Raw genomic sequence first — 22,161 nt, forward strand, 5'->3', positions numbered from 1 at the left:
TCTGTGTTTTCTGCTTTGGTTTTGGTTTCCTGCTTGTTTTCCCATTCTCACCTTTCAATTTTTAATTGAGTCTAATTCTCGCTGATTAAACACAGTGACAACCTTTGCAATGTGTGTGTCCAGTGTGATTCACAGAATCATGTCTTTTTTGTATGGATCATTTTGATTTGTGGATATTGTTATGTATCAGCTGCTGCTGACTTGGCTTACACTGTGCTGTATTAAGGTTATACACAACTGGGAGCTTGCAGGATTGATCGAATGTATTTTCTCCAGATGATAATTCCCAACCTTCCTGCCTTTTAATGAATTCATATTCTTGTTCTTGCTCTTAAACCAACTTCTAAATACTTCACTATCCTACCTATAACAATTACTCTAAATTATTTTTGGTTTCACAGAATGTAATGATTATGTAACTTCTCTTTATTCTCAGCTGACTGACTGTAGTCTCAAGTAGCTGCTTCTGTTACATGATAATGTTATTGAGCTATGTGTAAACCTGAGGAATGAAATGGCCCTGTTTCATATCTGACTCCTGGTGGGTGAGAACAAATACCACCCAGAACTCTTCACATCTATCTGCAGGAATAAGCTCTTTTTGAAAGAAAAAAACACTTGACAGATGTGTTCTTGCATAAATTTGAGTGACTACAAAGTTTAGAGAATAAGAAGAAAGCTGTTGGAGGGTTTTTTTGGTTTTGTTTTTTTTTTTTTTCCTATTACAATTTAATGTGTGTACATGTTTCTTTCATAAAAGTTTAAAATATTCAGATAGCCTTCTAAACAAAGGTTAGCTTGTACAAGATAAACCTCATTCATGGTGAGATTCTTAACCCTGACTCAGTCAGAATTGTACTTGTGCTGTATGTTCTAGAAGTGGGACATTTCAGAGGTGTGTTTTTCCAACCTGAAATTTAAAGACGGAAGGAGATGAAATTTTGAAAACAATGGAAACTTTCCTTGAATGTAATAACCTTTTTAATTTTTGAACAAATACATACACCACAAGATGTGCTCAATGGTAAAATCTGTATTACTGTGTGAAAAGTAGCCATACTCTAAAATCTCATTGTATGTTTGTCACCAATATTTTCTTTTTAAAAACTCTAGAAGAGACTAAACAAAGCTTTTCAAACACAAGTGATTTGCTTTACCAAATGTTCAGATCTCTAAATCCCACGGAGGTCAGGGCTGGGATTTCTGGGAACAGGCAGACTTTTGAGGCTTGGCATGGTCCTGTCTCTGGCTGCATGTAAGGTTCTCTCCAGGGCTGGACTGGTCAGAGTGTGCTGCTGCAAGACCTCCTGTACTCAGTGTAGGCATTTTCTCACAAGTGATTTACATCTGCTGCTCCCATCAGTTGTTGGGAGGTCATTGCTGCTTGTAATCAGGCTACCTTTTAATTTAGATGCAGAACTTAAGGCAACAAAGGTTGTTTTAAGAATTCAGCTTGGGTTTTTTAATTCATAAATTAGTAGCAAGAGATTGCTTCAAGGACTCATTTGTCCTGTGTATGCAACTTTGTAGTAAAACTGAATTTATAGGTGTTTGGGGTTTTTTTGGTTTTTTTTGTTAAAACAAAAGTGTACCTTGGCAATGATTTCTTCTTATTTGAAGGTTAATTTTCTTTCTAGACTGGCAGCTGGGATGCCTAAGGGTGCAGGCGCAGTGTGTGACTCCTTGCTGTGCTCAATTGTTCTTTCTGGGTGCATCCATATTTACAAACACTTCTGGTGATGTCAGGACTGCTCTTTTGAGGCCAGTGTTCTGATTTTCCCCATGTACCCTGCTTTGGCCCATAATTAAGCAGTCTCAGACTTCACCAAGGTTTTGTTCCTTTGGAGGAAAGTAAGCAGAAACATGCAGTCCAGGAGTGTCTGTATCTTGTGCTGCAATGCTAATGTGCTAATGCAGTACCAGCCTGGTGCTTTCCAAAATAACCCACTTTGGGAAGGCTTCGGTGCTCTACAGGCAGCTCCATCAGTCTTCCTTCTGGTCCACACAGCTTCCTAATGCAGATGTTTGCCTCTGCCAATATTAAAGGTATCCAAACCCACTGAGCTTCATTAAGATCTTACAGACAATTGAAATATTTGCTGAATTATATTTTGGATAATTTTCTGTCTGCAACCAAATGTAAGAGATTTTTGTCAGGCCAGGATTTTTAAACTGTAACATATTTTATTATAATGATTTATTTGTACAACTTGTAAAAGAATTTTTGTTTCAGAACCTTTTACTTCAGAAAACAAAAGCTACAACAGTGATGTTGAAATAAAAATTTACAGAAAACAAAGGGACTAGGAGAGGTTATTTATGGTTTAAAAAACATCGAAAAACAACAAACACTGAATCTCTAAGCAGATTAAATTTTCAGATGAAAATGTTATCTTAGCTCAGCTGAGTCGAGGATCTTGGTTGCTGGCCTTGAAATATGATACTGACACGTAAATGATTTAGTGTGACAGTCTCTAGCCTAGGTTTTCAGGATCACCAGTATTTTGTTTTAAAATTAATTAGGTACCTGTATGCTATGATTATTTGTAATAATTACTTTTATTTAATGTGATTTATATCTTAATGTACTGTTAATATTGTTTGTTTGGCAGAACTGTCACCTATAAGAAACAAAGACATGAAGTCTATTTAGAATACTTGATCAGTGAATTGTACTTGAGAAGGAATCTGTATGAATACTAAAATGTTAAGCATTGGTTAGCGTTAGGAATGTGATTAAATACTCTATCCTACCATATAAATGACTAATTATTTCTGAAGCTTTTTCTGTGTACACCTCTGTGCCAGAGAACAGAACAGACTTTCTCTTGGTAACAAACTTAACTGGATTATGAGAGGGATGCTCTAGTGTTACTTGTGAATGCTGCACTCTTCTGGGGAGGACGGCTGCCACATTTGGTTTCAATGTTTGTCTCTCTCAGTGCTCCTGCCTAACAGAGTGGTAGGTAGTTCTATGCTGCTCTGGTTCCCAGGCTGGAAAATGACCTTGTGTTTGAAGTCTTTCGCTTTTGAAACCTGAACAGAGGTGCACTATTGCCTGGAAAGAGCTGCTTCTGTGCACAGCTCTCTGAGCCAGTCTTTGGCCATCCAGTGTATTTAGGTGATAGGGGAAAAGAATAAACATCAAGTTGTGTAGGTAATAAAACAGAATAATTTTCTATGAGTTACTCTAGACTCCTCATTTCTCCTCTGCTGGTTTAGCACCATACCTTAAATGAAATACAGACTTTCCCTCTATATATAAAAAACTGTTCTTTTTGCTGCTTGATGAGGAGGTTTTTATTCTTTAGGGCAAATTAATATTTCAGGTTCTTGGCTTGTTGATCAGGGACTGTCATTTACCATGATTTTGTGTAGTTTGCACAAGACTAACACCTAGCTGACTTTCCTCTGTACAATAGTTTGAATTGGGAAGGTATTGATGGACTAAATAGATAACTTACCATCTTTGTATGAAGCTGGAGATTTGAATGTATGTAAAAGTGGAAAGGCTACATCAGTCTCATTTGAATAGTCTGCTGTCTTCCAGTGTTTCCAAACATTTCTTGTTGGCATCCTTTTTTGTTGAATAATTGTATTTGAAGCAGGGGACACTGCTATGGTCATTGGAAAGTAAAAAGCTCTGGAACCAGTGTTTAGTAAGGCAGAGGAAGTATATTTGAAAATAATACTAACCTCTGCTACAATGCAATGCAATAATAAATCTGCTTTGGAATAGAGAGCTTGCAGAACAAAATAATGAGTTGTTGCAAGTTGCTGTGCACAGACTATGATATATTGCCAACTTATTATTTCTGAGCTCTGTGGTGTGTCACAAATGCATTTATCTCTATATTAAGCAATACCTTTGCAGTTTGGAACCTTATTTGTTGGAACAGGTTGTTGGGCCATGCATTATAGCATTTTAAAGAAGAAAATGCCGTTTTAATAATAAGGACTCGTTGCTATCTAGTAAAAATTTTGTCTCTTTTCTTTGTAGGTATGAAGCGTCCATTAAGTCCTGACCACATCGTTGAAGATGGGATTATGAATCAACCAGCTGTTCTACGGGTCTTTGAAGAAAAAGGACTGAGGAATGACAGACAGGATTATCAATTAAGCAAAGAAAAAAAGAAGATACTGTTTTCCTTCTGTGAAGTGTGCAATATCCAGCTGAACTCTGCAGCCCAAGCTCAAGTTCATTACAATGGGAAATCTCACTTGAAAAGAATGAAGCAGCTAAACAATGGAAAACTCCCTACAAGTACAGCTCCTGGCACTTTGTTTGCAAGTACAAGCACAGGTACATAATTAATTTGAGATGTTGGATTTTGGTCAAGGATTCTGAGGAAGCTTTTAAGCTCTACCTTTTCCACCCAACATAACTATTAAACTTAATATAGATTAATATTAGTAGTTAATAATATTTTGCCATGTTCAGAATTACTGGTGTATTTCTTTTCCTGTGAAGCCAAGTGGTATTGAGGCATTATTCCATTGTGTGTTGGACCTTGAGATACGGTCTATTTAAATGTAACTCTTGTGGATCCAAATACTTACACATTTTGTCATCTGCTTTTGTTCCAAAAAGAAAGTTCTGGGGGAATGCTACATGTACAGGAGAAACTTTTAAATTAAATCTGGTAGTGGAATGATGGAAGAGGAGAGCTGGAATTTACAGGCTGGGCCCTTTCATTCTTTCTGTTTTCAGCCCTCTGGGTTTTAACTACTCTCACTCACAGAATCAGTTTAGGTTGAAAAAACCTCTAAGTAAGAAGTATTTCAAAATAAGACTTTTTACTTACTAGGCAAAACAAAAGTCTAAAATGTTTGGGCAAAATACCTTTAGCATGCATAATGTAAAGATACAAAGTACATAATATGCTTTTCTAGTTTTTTGGGGGGAGTTGTTTCATTTTGTTTCAGTGTTAGACTCAGTTCATAGCTACTTGTGAAAAATCTAACAGATCTCGAATCCTCATACAAGAAGTTTTCTTAATTGTAATATTTGTTTTTATTTGCTACATTAAGACGCTGTCTTTGGCTTTTTTTTATTTCAGTATAGAAATAGTCAAGCTACATTGAAGGGTTTAGCTTTTTCTTTTTCCTGATTTTGTTTCTTGTTAACTGAATTATACTTGTTTTGAATTCTGTGGTACTGTTTTGTTTGATTTAGAACTAAGTAGTATGATAGTATCACTTGTGTAAGGCCTGTTGAATAACATCTAGATTACTTAGCTGTGTGCATTTTTAAAATAACTGAATGTCTGTGAGACATTATGATTGATTTAAGATTCCTCTGTGTGTGGATCTACAATGCAAACATAAAAAAAAAATTCTATTTTTGTTGCTTTTTGTTATCTGAGCCCCTTCATCTGATGCCTTTGCTGTCATTCCTGGGGATGACAGCTGATGCTCTGGCACCATTACTCAAAGAATGGTCTGATGCTCAGAATACAATTATGTTTGCTGGAGCACATGCTTTGGGGTTACTGCATAGCTTGGGAGTTAAAAATCCTGTTTCTTTGCACTTTGTTCACCGATCTCTATATTAGGCTATATCCTAGTTGTGTACTAGTTATTCTGGTATATCCAGTGCATGTTGGAATTAGCATTATTTTTCATAGCTGAGGGTTTTTTCATTGTGTTCATAGCATTTGGAAGAAAGAAATGCCTTACAATAGACAATTTATTATTATTACTGTGATTACATAAACAATTTAATATACTGTTAAGAACCAGTGGGAGAACAAGATTTACTGAGATGTAGTTCTCAAAGAACGGTTTCCAAAAATAACTAGAAATTAATTTTCTTATAAATTGACATTATCCAGGCTCAGTTTTTTAATCCATGTCCTCTGGAGTGTTATTACTTCTTGTAATGGAAGTCTTCCTTTCCCATTTCTTCAGCTAACATTGTAAACAGAACTAATTGTGCAGATGGTAAGAGAGCAATTATATTAATCTCACCTCACCAGTGAATAGATTTTATTCCACGTGCAAAGGAAGCAAATACACTTCACTGTTATAGCTGCACCCTTCTAACTAAGCACCTAGTGAACAGTTCAGCTCACCTCAGGAAACTTCCTGCAAAAGTTCCTGCCAGAGTCGGGTTGGAGTTTTGCTTTGTGTTCAAAAGATAAATGTGAAATCAATAATATTCCCACTGGAAAATGAGGATACTGTAAAATATAAGTGATTGTAAACTTTCCTTGACACTTCAGAAACCAGGATTACAGATCTGCCAGAACTGTCCTGATTCCGTGCGACAGAATTGATGGGTCACTGACTCCAGTCCTCCCTGACACTTGGTGGACTTTCTTATAAATAGAGATGAGACATATTTTCATATTCATTTTGTTTTGTGGTCCTCTCTGTGACAGGTGGCCCTCAGTTGTTAGAAAATGTCCTTTTAATTTTTGATTTCCGCTATGTTTTGCAGTTATAAGCTCTATTTGTTGCTCTTAACTTGCTGGTAATTTTCATTGTTGTACTACTATTGGAATGCTTATTATGATTTGATACCTGGGATTCCAGGTCCTGACAAGAATACCTTCAATTGTGTAGACAAAATGCTTTTATATGTTTAAAATCTAAATATAATTTTAGAGATTAGTTTAAAGTTACTTCTTTGTATTTAGAGGAAGAGTGCAGTTGTCATAGGATTTAAAATATATTTAGCAATATATTTTTCTAAAAAATTTACTCTAGTTTATCTTGCCTCACCAGTTATTCATATATACAGGCTCTTTTGCTATTGTACCTCTACCTGCAATTTATATTAGTTCCTAGCAAGTAAGATTTATTATAAAATAAAGATTTAAGAGAGATGCTTTTCTTTATATTGCCACAATCAGGAAAATAACGGGTTATATTAGGTGAGTTTGGTGATTTGATCTGCTCATTGAACTCCTTTTCTTTATACTGGTGTTGAAAATTGGGAAAAAAGGGTATTTTACTCAGAAAACCCATTGCACACGGTGTTAGAGCCTTCACTACTGCTTCTGTTAATGCTCGTTTATTACCAGCCATGCCCCCCATGTCTCCTGCTGCAGCTCAGGCTGCAGGTGCAGCGCTGCCGCTCCCAGGGCCACCCCAGCCCTTGTGCCGGGCACACCCCATGGACAGACAGACAGACAGCTGGCAGCAGGACACAGGTGAACTCTCGGGAAAGCAAGGAAGTGTCTGTTTGCCTTCGCAGCTGAAGCTGGAAATGATTCCATGTATTTCCTATGAAGATAAAGGAGAAGAAAGGGTGGTTTCCCGCAGCCCTGGGGAGATGTATGTCGGAGTGAGGCTGTTTAAAGCTTTGCAGCGGGCAGGCCTTGCTGGAGCCCGCAGCACATCGCGGCTGCTCCGGGTACCCCGACTGCCCCTGTCCCCGCCGAGAGCTCCCGCTGCTCGCAGGGGCCGCGGCTGGTCCTGGGTGCCCGGCACGGGCTCGGCCAAGCGCTAATTAAAGCCCGCTCGCTCCCCTGTGCCGCCAGCGAGCCGATGAGTTAATTGCGGGGAGCCGAGGGCGGCGGGAGCCGGGATGCGCGGCCCCCACGCGGTGGCGCTGCAGCCCGGGCCGTGCCGCGCCTTCAGCGTCCCGGGCTGCGGGATAACGGCGGGTGGATGAGCGCCGGGACCGGCCGGGCCCTTCCGTGCACGGCTGCTGCCCCGTGCTCCTCCCGCGGCCTCTTCGGAGCTGACACCGGCTTCGCTCCACGAATTCTCACTGCTTGCTCCATGGGGTGGTATCTCCGGGTGAGTCTCCTGGTCCTCTCTCCTCGCACCCATGGGAGCAGTTGGTGTAGTTTTAAGGAGTGTACTAGAAGTGCCCGTCGAAGTCCGGATTCTACAGATCTCTGGAAACGTGTAGGGGAAGTTTCATTTTTGTTACAGAAAGTGTCCAAGTTTAAAATTGGGCAAAGGAGAATCCCTTTTCCTTGGCTCCTAAGCTGCTTTAAAAACCCAGACGGCACTCATCAATGCCCATATGATTTTCCTGTAGGTTTGGCAGGAGGTGTGATTGGGATGTCAGAATGTAATGTATTCTGGTAGCACCTCTGCCGTTTTGTTTTTGAAATCTCTGACCTTGCAGGACAGTTTTGGAAATGCTGGAGGACCCTATATCGTGATTCTTTGTAAGGAACTGTTCTACAAGTTACTGTGTTAACACTGCAGGACTAAGGAAATAGTCACAGGTTGATTTGGGGAGGTATTATTAGCGTTCAGTTTTGTGATCTGGTTCACAGCAAGGACAGCCAGGGATTTTTTTAATACAGCAAAATGAATACATAAATTACTAGACTTGTGTTGTGTTTGTGACTTAAATCAGGTCACAAAAAGGGCCTGGTAGTGGTGGTGGAGGGGAGGAGGTAAAACAGCAATTTTGGGCATGGGAGAAGAACAAGGGAGTATGGACAAGGCAGGATTTCTTCCACTTTTGGCAACAGAGATTAGAGCTTTTTTGTCTCTTTGTGCAGTGCCATATAAATTTGTAAGTCTAGGCAACCTATCAAGTTAATGGAGGCAGGGAGGCTTACAATTAAAGAACTCAGATTATTCTTGATAGGATTCATAGACTATATAGCTAACTTGCATATTAGTTTTCAAAAAGAGTAGAGAGATAAAAAGCGTGAATAGTGTCTTCAGCCAGAAAATTAAATAGACTATTGAAAGACATTGAGGACTTATAATGAAAATACTCCAGATAGCCTTAAATCTACATTCCAAATTTTGCCCTCATGCATGAGAGCAAGGCTTGGTTTTTTTTGAATGAAACTGTGAACAAAATTAGCTTGCCAGATGACCCCAGATCAGTGCAGGATTAAATGATGGTTGGATACAACAGAATGAATCTGCAGTGCACTGCTCTCATTTCACTGGAGTTTTTCCTTGTTTTTTAGAAGAATCTAATCCTGAAGGAAGGTCTTTTTATGTAGGTTTTAATCTTTACATGGGCCAAGACTGGCTTTCTGACAGGTACCTTAGTTGCCGTCTAAGACTGCTTTGTGCCAATGTAATGGAACAGAACTTTTGCTTACTTTAAGCCTCTTGATCTAGGTCCTCATTTGCTTCTCAGTGTTTGTCTTTCATTAATCTAAAAAAAGACAAGGATAATCCAATTTTTATTGAAGAAGATCTTTATGAATTATTCTAGCAAGTACTCAGAGGAATGCAAAGCAGCAACCAAAAGTATCTTGAAAAAGTTTGTGACCTGAGTCCTCTTAAATGTGTGCATGCATAGCTATAGAATTAGTGCATAAGTCTGTAGAGAGCACTGTGAGCTTACTCTTTTTCTGTGTTGGGTCAAAACCTTTTTTAGACTAGTATAAGGTCAGCACTTGTTCTACTTCCGTGTCTGCTGCCTACAGCCTGATCTTTTAGAAAGCAGTTTCAAGGAAGCTGCTTCTCTGGAGGCACAAAGCAGAGCAACTCCTCAGGGCTTCCCCTCTCTGTCCCCCCATGAGAAAGAGTTTGCTCCATGCTTTGCTGTCCTACTCTAGGTAGAGTCCATTTTTCTGTTTGTAAAAAATTGGACTCCTGCTAAAAAGCAAAACTGTGTTCAATATAATAGAAATAATAACAAAAATAGTTACATGCCCACGAATAGACTTAGCTTACTGAGCTCTCGAGAAACTCTTAGTATTTCACTTCTTGCTACAGGGTACATTGATTGTTTTCTTATTCAGTTGTCTCTTGAACAAGATTGCATTTGGTAGATGGTACCACATTCTTTGCATTACTTGAGTCTCTTCCACCATTTACTTTAGAGACAGGTAATGATGTGAAACATTTTCTTATAATATGAAATGTATTTATGATAAGAAAATTGCTAATTTTCCTTCACAGAAGTCATCATAGAAGCATAGAGTATGCTGAACTGGAAAGGACTCATCAGGATTATAATTAGCTGCTCTGAAATTAAGCAGATTTATTGTATTAATTTTGGACACTTGGTACTCCTCAAAAAATGTTGATGATGAGAGTTTATATAAGGCCCAGAACTGACATTAAAGTTGGTTTCTTATTTGCCAATGGCTACACACTGTATCTATAATATTCTGTTCTTTGAGTAACTGCACTGGGAAAGTACGGGTAAAACTAATAAAAATATTACGCAAATGATATGTGCCCTCATTGGTAGTCTTCAGGGAAAAAAGGGTGAGTTATTTCATTGGGGTCAGTTGTTTTGAAATAATTGATAAGTTGCATCAGAGCAAAACACTTAGAATTTTCCTAATGGTAAATTGAAATCACAGCTCTTGAAGTTGGTAAAGGTTATCAGACCAATTATTCATCTCTAAGCTCCACTTCATTCTCCTTGAGGTGGGGAACACATGAATGACATTAGGCAAACAAACAGAGTATGTAACTACTATGGAAAAAGTGGTTTATAGGAGAGTGGTCCTTTGGGTGGAATGTGGAAGGATTTCAAAACAAAATTGGATGGTGCATTGGGCACCCTTTGCCACTACTTTGCATAGATATATTCTTGTAGCAAAATGCCTTCCTGGACAGTTTAACCTCTCTTCAAGGACAGTTATGCTGTGGTAAAAAATTAGCATTTAAGATATCAGAAAATTAGATGTTCTGGAGTCTAGGACCAAAAATGCACTCAGCAGCTGTGGTTTCAAGCTGAGAATGGCTGCAGAGTGGTGGTGACACAACTTCTGCTTCGGTTGGGAGCATATCCCCAGTCATTTAATCACTTTGGGCATGGCCTGGAGAGCTTCTCTAATCAGTTGAATTGATGTTTCTGCAAGAATTTTTTTGCTGTCTCACTGAAGGATGTGGTCCACAGTTTAGAGGTGTAGACAGCTGAGATGAAAAGGAATGTATAAATTCAGACATTTTTATTCATGTGCATTTCTAACCATGATTTCTGTATTAAAACTACTGGAAAAAAAATAATGAAGTCAGGTTTGTTTATCATTTTTACCTTGTAAAGGAAAACTGGTATCTTCTCTGCATAGCAATTTTTCTCACCTGGGATCAGCTCATGTCAAAATTTCTCTCATAATTATCTTGTGACCCAGCAGCATATTCAGATAACTGTACAGGTAATATAATAAAAAACTCCCATGTCTTTCCATTTCTTGAAAGTCTAGTTCTGATTACATCTCTCTTATGCTGTGTATCTCTGAGTGAGTATGCACAGCAGTACATGCTCTGTTACCTTTCTGGGGAAGAAAAAAACCTGTGAAGTACCTGAAAAGACAAAAATATGTACATTGCGAGAAGTCCATGTGGGAGTAGGAATAGCATGAATTTAATAAGTCATGGAGATTTTTCATAGTAAGTAATTTAAAATTACTGTTGTTTTAGAAGGATGAAGGCATTGGTCATGTAATGTCATGCTTTTAGTGATTTTTTTTTTAATACAAGTATTTAATCTTCTAGACTGTACAGGTCTTTGTTGGGTCAGTATTCTAAATGTTTTCACTCAAATATTTATTATTCTTTTTAATAGATATCCTGGGTTTTAATAGGTAATAGACTTTGTCTGTTACATGGTTAAAAAAATACGTATTTCATTTGCATAATTTTGAATTAACCTTATTTAGAAATGCTGTAAGGAATCATTAATTTTTATTGCTGGATTTTTTTTCCCCCCAATAATGAACCTCATCACAGTACACACTGCTGATTCTCCTCTGTCTCGTGTTCATTGTAGAAAAGACAGAGCTATTTTTAACATTTACACAGTCTAGATAGATGATTCCTCGTTCTGTGTGGTTTGGAGCTGAAGCTGTAGAGCCTTTCATAATCATATCCTTTTATTTTTTCATGGTTTGTTTGAATTTGATCTCTGTAGCTGATTCCGTGCATTGATAATGAAGGCTTGGGTTGCCTGATTCTCAGCATAAATTCAGGCAGACTTCTGCTCTGACAGAGCTCTGTGTTTCGGTACAGACATGGAGATACAGAACTGAAATTGCTTTGCTTTCTTTACAAATGACTCAGAGTGTGCTTGTCCTTCCCTAAAATGTTGCCAGCGTGTGAAGGATTTTCAATGAGCAGTGCAATAAGCCGGCATCTGGGAAGGTTTGAGGCTGCTCTGGTGTAGCAGTGAACTGTCACACAGATGACTGGGGCTGGAGCCAACACTCTGTAGCACCGTAGATCATATTGGTCACATACTGGAAGTTTTGTTTATGTAACTTGGTTGCTGTTTAACCTGCCTAAATAGTATTGCCATAATGTGGAGTGGGCTTCCCAGTAGAGGTGAGTCTGTTTTTTATTATTAAACTTCACTGAATTGCTTTGTGCTACGACATTAAGAGTGGATGCTTACATGTTTGGCATTATTTCTATATGCAGTGCATTTCTGTTTTAGTTATTCCAGTGGAAAGGATAATAAAAATGGCAAGGCATATAATGCATCTTTTTCTTCTCTTCTTATTTCAGTATTAAAAGTAACTAAATATGTGGCAAGCTCCCTTTCCTTGCTTGCTGTTTGCAGAGGGCATCTTTCCAGTAGGTGACTTCCTATGCATTTTAAATGTTTTTTGAATGTCAGTGATGCTGTGTTATTGTTGTAGAAAGAAGCTTATTACAGTGTGAACAAATACCTCTTACCAGAGCTTGCTTTCTGGATTGTTAAATCTCAAAGTATAGTTACAATGATGTGTGAAACACAAGAGCTGTCGGATTCTCCAGATAGACTAAAAAAAGTAAAGAATGAAATAAATTGTATACTGGATTTGACATATTACATATGTCTGACATTGTTAACATTAAAAGTTATGGTCTATCATGCCCAGGACAGCTTCCAGTAATTCATTTGCACTGACAGCTTTCTTTGAGAAGGGTATAAAATTACTGTCGCTTCTCCCTAACCAGTTAAATTTGAGATTTAGTGCACCAAGTTTTATTTAAGGAACAGATAGTGTGCTGAAGGTAGCCTGTGAAGTTCTAGTAGCACATTTTTAAGCTTGAAAGTATTATCGTAAACTAAACAGAGTTTGGACTTGTGTGTTTTAAAAAAGGGGGGTTTATTGAGAATTTCACCTATAGCAGAACAAAAGAAAATAGTTCACCTGAGTTATTTATTAAGCACTGCTGTTATGCAAATACTGAATTGGTGAGGTAAGACCTCCTATGATTATATTTGTGTATATGCTGATAGTAATTTTTTTTAATAAAATAAGGAAATACGTTGAAAAATACTTACTAAATCTTTTTTCTTGCTTGTTATAGAAATGTCTCTGCTTACTATGTAAAGACTGCTGTGGGTTTTCTGTTTTTTGGTTGTTTTTTTTTTCTTCTGAGGAACTAGGACAGCTCATGCTTTTTCCTGCTAAATATATTTATGAGGCAGCTGTTTTATAGCTTTCAGCTCCAAAGTTATAGATAAGTGTGTATTTGTTTGACAGAAGATTCGAGAATTTCCATTTACTGCCAGTACATGTAAAGCTTGGCTAAGCAGACTGCATCAGGAGCACACACCATTTGTATTAGCCAATCTGTCTTTGCAAGTCCCAGGGCCACTATCTTGCTAGAAGCCACTGTGTGCTTTTGAAAGCATGAAATTAGTTTTATACTGAGCACATAGTTTCTCATTTAGCAGTTCTTTTTATGGTAATGGTCAATTTATGGTTCAGTGCCAGAATTTTGGTTTTCTGTCAAAGCTGATAGCTTCTGCTAAGGTGTTCTTTGGAGATAAAGACAAACAAAATCCAAAACAACAGCCCCTCCCCTCCCCCACCCCCCCCCTAACAAAAATGCAGTTTGTGGTGGGGATCCTAGGGAGATGCAAATAAAAGAAAGTTCTCCTGAATTAGCTAACTCCTGACATTGCTGATAGCATTTTGGAATTATTTTGTTGTAGTATTTCAGAAAACATTTGTCATTCATGACAGAAAATTATTAAATTAATTGTCACCTTTTTATACTTCATAAGGGTGTTTTTGTTTGCTTTCTTTTTCCCCATGACATATAAAATTTCTGTCTCTCGATGCTAATTTTCTCCATGTGCTTATTTAATGAATTAAGGTCCAAATGCACTTGAAGAATGTATATGAAGCACCCTAAACATTCAGGATGATTTTTAGATAGCAGCTTTAGAATACATTACAAGCTTTTCCCTTTCTTCAAAAATCTGTAGAAGTCAAAATAAGTTGTTATTAAGACCTTTCTAAAACCTTTTTTAATACATGTAATTCATAAATTGATGAACCAACTTAGTTTTAACTTGTGTCTTGTTCTTGGCAGATTTTTGTTGTTTTTCTAACTATGCTAGATTTGTTACTCTTCCCTCACTAGGAGCTATGCTTGATGAAAGGTTAGTGTGGTTAAAATTGTGTGCTTCACTTGGGTTACTCTGCCTAGCCTACATTGTTCTGTCATGTACATAGGCAATTTAAAATTGCATTGCTTTTAATCTGTTTCACAATTCTGACTTGATCCCGAAATAAGCATTTTTTTTAAATGATACAATATTTGCTTTTCTGGTCTGTTCTATCTGCAAAGAGCAAAATTTGACGTTGCTTTTTTCTTTTGTGTGCAAGATGTGGTTGGATCTAGAGCTGGTCATGTTTCTTTTGCTAAGGGCTGAGGAGAGATCCTGTTCCACCTACTGTTATGCCTTCCTGGGATAAGACAAAGCTGGAGGTCATAGTTCCCAGAAGTTTAGTGAAGAATTAAATGTAAGCTGGTGCACCCATTTTTATTTTTCTATCCTCATGGAGGAGAAGAAGTAGAAGCTATGGAGAAAACTGCCCTTTGTCACAGGCACTTGGAAAGCAGAGCAGTTCCACTTCAACAAGGCTCCCTTTCCAAAACCAAGTTTGGATGCTTCTGTAGTCATGCAAGAGATGCATACTGGCAGCTTAACTATATATTTTTATCATTTTAGGACCTTTGAATAAGTTTGCTTGCTATTCTTCAGTGTATTTAAAGGCTACCAGGCAGAAAATATTATGGACTTTTGGAAAACAATGTGTGACACGTTGCTACCATGGCATATAAAATTTGTTTTATTTCTCTAAGTGCTTGAGCTAGATAGAGTGCCTTTTTTTGTCCTTTTATTTTTTTGGTAATTCTTTGTGTCATTGTGACTATAAGCTTGCCAAATTTCAGCCTGGTTGGTTCTTTGTTTCAAGATGGTTTTTGCAAGGTTCTTTTACCTTAAAGATCTTGCATCTTCTTCCAAGTGCCTTTATGGCTGCATGTTTCCCTTCCTGCCATTTCACATTGGTAGTCTAAGAGAGAGGTAAGATTTGGTGTGTTCATTGTACTGGGCAAAACTACTTCAATCCTGGTGTGGAGCTCTATTGCTTCTCTGTCTGTTCTCTAGCCATTTCTGTATCAGATTCTCAGTTATAACATGTCACTGTAATTTTAATTTCTCCTCCTTTGGAAGGCATCAGTATTAAAGTATGGTGATCTTTTGCACTTTGAGAGTGTTCAGGGGGCAGCAGTTTCTCTACTGCCAAGATGACTTTACAAGGAGATTCTGAAGAAGAGGACACTAAGCTGAAAGGAAAAGAAAGGGGAAGTGGTATGTTGTGAGCAATTCCATGTTAGTCACTTGGCTCTGGGATCCAAGTCTAGCTAAGCTCTGGGTGGAAATTTTGAAATTTGATTTTTTTTTTTTGGTGAAGGTCCCTGATGAATCCTGCCAGAGGAGCTGAGTGCAATGAGAACTGTAGCTCACTGTAGTAGCCCTGTTGAAGCTTTACTACTGAAGCTCAAGTTTGTGTTTTTTCCTCTCTGGAGGTTAAAGAGCCAGAGATGTTCTGGAGGTCTCACCCAGAATGTTCAGCCAAGAAATTGTCTTTTTTTTTTTAATATGTTTTCTGTTCTGTTGGATTTTGAGCAGTGCTCATAACATGACTCTGAAGGGAAAATGAACTAACTTACTTCCGTCTTTCACATATGTTTTTTTGTTCCTGTAAGGATATTTTTTTAAATTATTTTTTTTTAGCTGAAAGTGAGGAAAGCTGAGTATGTTTTGATCTCCAGAGGTGTAAGGAGAGTTCTTTTGTATTGATACCAGCAGTCAGGGCAGATGAAAGGCTACATTCCTTAGCCTTGGGTAGGTTCAAGACCTACACTGAAGTGTTTGTGTCTCTGACTGAGCAGTGCAGATCTTGAGATGAGGTGAGGAAGTCTTTTTTAGTACTCTGCAAATAGAGAAATACAGCTTCCTTAAGGATTCAGGCCTTGAAATTCATATAGTGTGTTACAAGAGCTACTTGAAGGAAAGGATAGGTTTTTGAAAGCTCAGTGGACAAAGTTTTCCCTTTAAGCAGCTTGTGAAACTGTGAGATTCTGGGGAAGAATTTGTGATATGATGCATTTGGTAATACCACTTGTGAGAGTATGGGTTGCCCTGGAGGGTGTAGGAGATCTGTGTTCAGATCATCTGTGTTCAGGTGATGAAAGAATGTTTCCATGTCAAGGGACGTCTGAAGTTACTGTGGTGTGTTCAGTTTTGGATTTTTTTGTTTGGTTTTGCTAGCTGTTCACATTGGTACTGTTTATATTTTTATTGAGCTAGAAAAAACAGCAGGTCTCTGGTGTGTGAGTTTCCCTTTTGCTTGCTTCAAGCATTCTGTGGATGGCAGAAGTTGAAACACAGTGCCTGAGTTTGGAGCTTCCACCTAGGGGTCTCCATTTGTCTCCATTTTCTTCAGGATATTTCATAGTAGGGGTGGAGAGATGAAGGAGAGGTAAGAAATCCATGTAGGAAGTTCTTAAAATTGTCTGTTTTTCTGCTCAAGCTGGATTCAAAATTTTCACACATGTGCATCTCCTCTGGCTCAGCCTTGAGTGTTTGCAGTAATGACACCCTGAAGCGTTTTGTGACTGAGCATTTAAATATGAGCAGAAATTGAGGCGCTTTTTTTATCAGGCGGTCAGACTTAAGTGGAACATGGAGAAAATAAAGAGGTGAGGAAGATTCATAGGCTTTAGAGTGGCACATCTGGATAAAGAGACACAGAAATCACTTCATCAAGAAAAAACAGACTAGTTGGAAAGGACTGAAGATTATTTTTAGGAATTGCAGTTCATGTTTTGTGGCCAGGTTTGTTAGTTGGTACCATTTGAGCCTGACACATCTCTAGTAAGGTTCTGAATTGTAAAAATCAATCTATTAAGTAATCATTGTAGTAAGCTCTTTTTGAGGAAGCATAAACAGCACTTAGCTCCTGTGTAACCAGGTTACTTCTGAAAATAAGATTTAAGCTTTTCAATCACTTTGGCTGCTGAGACTTTGAGAAAAGCCAAATTTGGAACACCAGGACTGTATTGACTGGGGAGTAATATTTATGAAAACATTCCCAGGTTTTGGGTATTTTAAACATGTCAATAAGTACAAATATTGTTGTCCTTTTATTTTATCAATTGCAAACACTTACTCTTTTTAATAATTTGTTCTATCTAAGGAGTATTTCTCCTTCAAGGGAATATTGTCTTTTTTTCTTTCAATCTTCCTCAAAACAAGTCAGCTTTGTTTCAGAGATTTTCAGATTACCTTTGCAGAAGAAATATTTGAGTTGATAGTGGTCTGTTAACTGTATATTAGACTTCTGCTCTGGTTATTAGTTTTTGCATTGTATCTGTGCTTAATGTGCTTACTTTTTGCTTAAATTTTTGGTAGGTGATGGAATGCCAGGCACATACTTTGCCTTAGACAAAATTCAGTTGTTTTATGTATTTTTACAGTTTTGCATCAAAAATACTTGTTATTATTATCCAGACTTGAAATCAGTGGTTGATTTGGGCAGATTAAGCTATCTGTATTTAAAAAACATTTCTACTTTATACTGCTTTCCTCATTTGGAAGCTTGGTGTTTCTTTGATAGATAGCACACTACCCTGACTGCTTCAAGTCATCCCTTTGCAAGGTTGATGCAATGCATCAAAGCTGTTTTAACTGCTTTAAATAACTAAGATAAGACTCCTAATCTCAGGAATTGTCATTCATTAATTGAATATCTGCAGAGTGGAGAGCAGGGCTGTGTTGTTTCTGCTGGTTGCAGATTAGCAGTCTGTTCTGCTGCTTGCAGTCTCATCCATCCCGTGCCCGGGGTGATCCTTCTCAGAACCCACAGCTGAGCACAGGGAGCTGCTCGGGCCCCTCTCCCAGAGCATCTGCCCTGCCCAGGCAGCACTGACCCCTCTATGGCAAAAGCAAACTGCTGGGAGAGCACTTGGAGCTGAGAAATTCATGGGTACCTCATCCAGTCTCAGACAGGGAACGTGCATGGAGTCTGGATGAAAAATGGCAATTTTTATTCTGTCTTGAGTGGTCAAATATATGCAGTTAGAAATTACATATCCTAAAATATGTCAAATTAGCAGCTTTTAGTAGGCAGCTGAGTGGAGATAAATGGCAAGAAACTGCTGTGCTATTGTGCTACCTGGCCTGAAACTGAAATCCATTTACTCAGTGTATTATTTTCTAGCCTATCTATTGCATGAACATGTTGTTTACTGCCTACTTTTAATAGAGTTCTTGGGCCAGGAGAGATTGTTATGCAAAGTCAGAGTTTCAGGAGTTGCACAGTTGGTAGAACAACAGGCAGTAATAGTGCAGACACACAGAGGGGGAGCCTTTGAGGAACCATAATCACTTAGAAATTTTTTTTCTCCTTTCTTCTCTTCCCTTTGATGTTGCTGAATGCTAGTGGAACGTGATGGTACTGCTGTGGTGTGGAGCAATCAGCTGCCAGCTCAAAGCGAAGTCTGAAGGGACATCAACCAATTAACTGAAAATAATGAGAAAATTATTATTGTTACACTAATCAAAGTTAACTTGTTACCGAGAAATTTGGAAGTCAACACATCTGTAAGCCATGTATGGTCTAGAATGACAGTTCTGGTATAAAACAAAGTCAGAATCACTGCATCCACTGGGGCTCATAGACTCTGAGGACCGAAGGAATCACCAAGCCTTATCTATTCTACAGTACTGGACAAAATAATCTCTAGCATTGATTCCTTTAGAAGAAGAAATTGCTTTCCCAAATATGCCAGTGTTTGCTGTTAAGACCAATAAATCTGCAATTGAACTAGAACACATTATTTAGAGACACATTCAAGTTCAATTTAAGGACTCAGGATGTGATGAATTTACTTGTTATGTTGTTGAACTGTTTAAATAAATAAACCTTTACCTTTGCAGTTAAGAACTGTATCTTGCTGCCAATTTGAATTTTCTAATTATGTGGTTAGGAGGTCCCTTTTCCTCTCTGCTATTAAAGAACCTCCATGATTAGATACATTCTCCTTATAAGATGGCAAGGAATCTTGGTTTCAAGCCTGACACTGTTTGTATTAAGGATGCAATTACAAGCAGGGATTGTGTAACATTTGAAAAGGTTATGTATTACTTTTTAAATAACATGATTTTGCATCAGTGGACTCCGACTTGCCGATGAATCAGAATGACAGCTTTGCCTCCACAGTTGTGGACTGTTGGGTCCTGGTGTTTAAAGTCTGCATGACATACTTTTAACTGGAACAAATACTCTTTCAACCAGGAGTGAGTTCATAAAGCTTCCTTTCTTTGCATCAAGTTAAAAGCATGATACTGATACTTCTCAAGATTTTCTGGACTTCTGCTGTCTTTTCCTCTTCTCTAGTTATTTTCAGCTGGCAGAATCAAGCTTTTCTCTGTGAAAGGAGAGTAATTTTCCAGGTCAAATTCCTTGCTTATGGTGTGGACTGCTTGTTTCGCTCCTTTGTTTCTATGGACTCCATTTCTAATATTGTATTTTAAATACTGAAAGGCAGCTGTGTAGCAGCTGTGTGTCCACATCTGGGATGTGCGGTGAACTTTGTCACTTAAAGTTATTTTACCAATTTAAAAAGAAAAAATTCATAATATTTTAGCTTAATATCAGTGTAGGGTTTGTTTTGGCATAGCTTTATCTGATTACATAATGTGTGCTTATCATGTTGCCTAATTTTCTTGGTAGTAGTTTCAAAAGCTTTCATTGGTCTAAAGCATACCTTTTAGTGAAGACAGAAAGTGGAGAATAGAGAATCTAATCAGCTTGTAAAGACTCTATGTATATGATTTACCTGACAGATGTTTCCTTACAGTTTTACCTTTTGGGTTTTGGGACAAGAATATCTGTAATCTGTTCATGTAAATAATTTTGTTGAGTTTTTGTCTTTTTTTTCATACATTAGTACTGACAGTCATGCTCATTAGGTGTTGTCTTTTTCTCACTTCATTTTATTGTTTAGAGACAATACCATCCAGAGTTATATTCAGACTGTTATCTTTGGAATGTCTTTACATCCTTTGGAGCATGTCCCCAGCAGCTACATCCATCTATCCACAAAGACTTCTTTCTGTACTTTGCGGGAAGAGTGGGAAGCACAGCATAAGCATACTAATTTATTTGGACAAGCAATTCCTTCCTCTTTTACCCTTTTACTTAAGGTTAAATGCCTACAGTTGGGTTGCACAGAACTGTATTGACAAGATGTACTGTTAACAGGCTTTCTCCTAAGCCTGTGACTATAATACTAATATAATAATCTTTCTAATACTTTGCAAGCTGATGTTCAGTATTTCTGATTCCAGAGTGTGCTGCCATAATATGGCTTTTTTTTTTCTTGATTCTAAACTTTCTCCTACAGAAGTGGGAATGAAAAGGCTCTATGAATTTAAGTATTGCTTGGAATTTATTTTTGCAGTTTGTTTGAAACTTGACCTTTATCTAAGCTCTTCTCACTGCTGGGTCAGGGTATGTATACCTATATTCAGGATTTTGAGAGTGCTGTCCATGAATCAATCCAAAAATAACATGGCTTGAATTAAAGAAGAACATTATTTTGTAGCACTATCTAAAGTGAAAAGGCTCAAACTAAAACTCCCTTTTGCACATCACTGAATGTCTGGGAAAGTTGGTCTCTCCTGAACTGCCTGCTTTTTCTCCTGCTGTGTAAGCCTTCCCTCTACTTTCCCCTTCTGAAATCCAGTTACATCAGGTTAGTAACGTATTTTTTTTAGTTCACTCTTTTAGTTTTATGTAATCACATAATAGTATTTTCTCCTCTTATCTTAGATTTTTCTTTTAGTATCAGGGTTTGTAATTGATTTTTCTCTACAGTGAAGTAAAAATGTGGTGTGCTTTCCAGTGGCTTATATTCCTTTAGCTGCAAAATTAACTAAAGTCTAACTTTGAAGGTTTGATTTTTTTTCCTTTAGCAAACAACTCTTTTTAATGGACCTTTTTAATTGAGGTTGCTAGTAACTGCTGAGAATTTTTTTTTTTTTTTGTAAATGAAGTATTTATATAAAAATGAAAATATTTTCCTCCCAGCTTTTCACAAACTTGGTGAATTTGGATTGGTTCCTCTGAAATGACAACAAGAGGAAGTGTTTTTCCTCTTTCATCATTTCTCAGTGGCCTGTACATCTGAGGCTTCTGATCTTTGGCTTAAACTACTGTTAAGTTTTCATTATAAATGTGCCACCTACTAGAGCAAAAGTCCCATCAGCAAATATTTATTATCTTCTCCCAGACACATTTGCATAGTAATTTCTTGCTAGATTCCTGTGCTTGTGGTTGTCAAATCTACACTGCTTTTTCTCAGCCTCACCATAAGGTATGAAATAAGAATAGGAGGGGATGTGGAGCATGAAGGTTTAATAACATGCCTTGAAAAAAAATTAAAAAGAAGAATTGATATGCTGAATTATAATGAAAAATACCTGCCTGAAATTAATGTCCAGTAAGGGAATCTTAAATTCACAGGTACTCTAAGTCTTGATTTCAAGATGGGAAAAAAAAATCACTTAGTTGTTCAATATAGCCTTGTAGCAAAAAGAAAATTTAAACAAGATGTTAGATTATGCAGTAGCTTTTTTTTTTTTTTTTTTTTTTTTAATCTTTGGTCTTGTCTTGGCATAGGATTAGTCATGATCATCTTTACAAATGAGAGGTATTTTGCTTGGAGCTTTTAGTCTTTTATGCTACCATAATGAAATGAATGATTATTTGTATTGCATATATGTCTTAAGAGCTACAGTTCTGTTGTGCTAGACTTGTACAGAATTATGGAAAATACTTATTCCCAAAGTTTTTAAATCTGCCTTTGAAACATAAGGCATTAAGACAGTAGTGCATACTAGAGGACTGGAGTGATCTAGGAACAATTGCTCTGCTAGACTCAAATGATTTTCTTGTTTTCTCATGAAAG

The 22,161-nt window shown here is 37.6% G+C and overlaps 1 protein-coding gene across 3 annotated transcripts in view; it reads left to right on the plus strand.

Moving 5' to 3' along the window:
• The window catches only part of ZNF385B (zinc finger protein 385B), a 156,710-nt gene that overhangs the window by 25,936 nt on the left and 108,613 nt on the right, over window positions 1–22,161 (plus strand). For 2 of the 3 annotated variants that reach the window (XM_083864698.1, XM_083864700.1), the window contains exon 1: window positions 11,999–12,216. In XM_083864698.1, the coding sequence (XP_083720824.1) occupies window positions 12,192–12,216 (25 nt within the window). In that variant the 5' untranslated portion in view covers window positions 11,999–12,191. Of the gene's footprint in view, window positions 1–4,000; window positions 4,304–11,998; window positions 12,217–22,161 lie in introns of those variants that run through there. The other variant, XM_083864697.1, reaches the window with a different exon arrangement.

Source organism: Zosterops lateralis, assembly GCF_965231275.1.
Source record: "Zosterops lateralis genome assembly, chromosome: 7".
NCBI lineage: Eukaryota > Metazoa > Chordata > Aves > Passeriformes > Zosteropidae > Zosterops > Zosterops lateralis.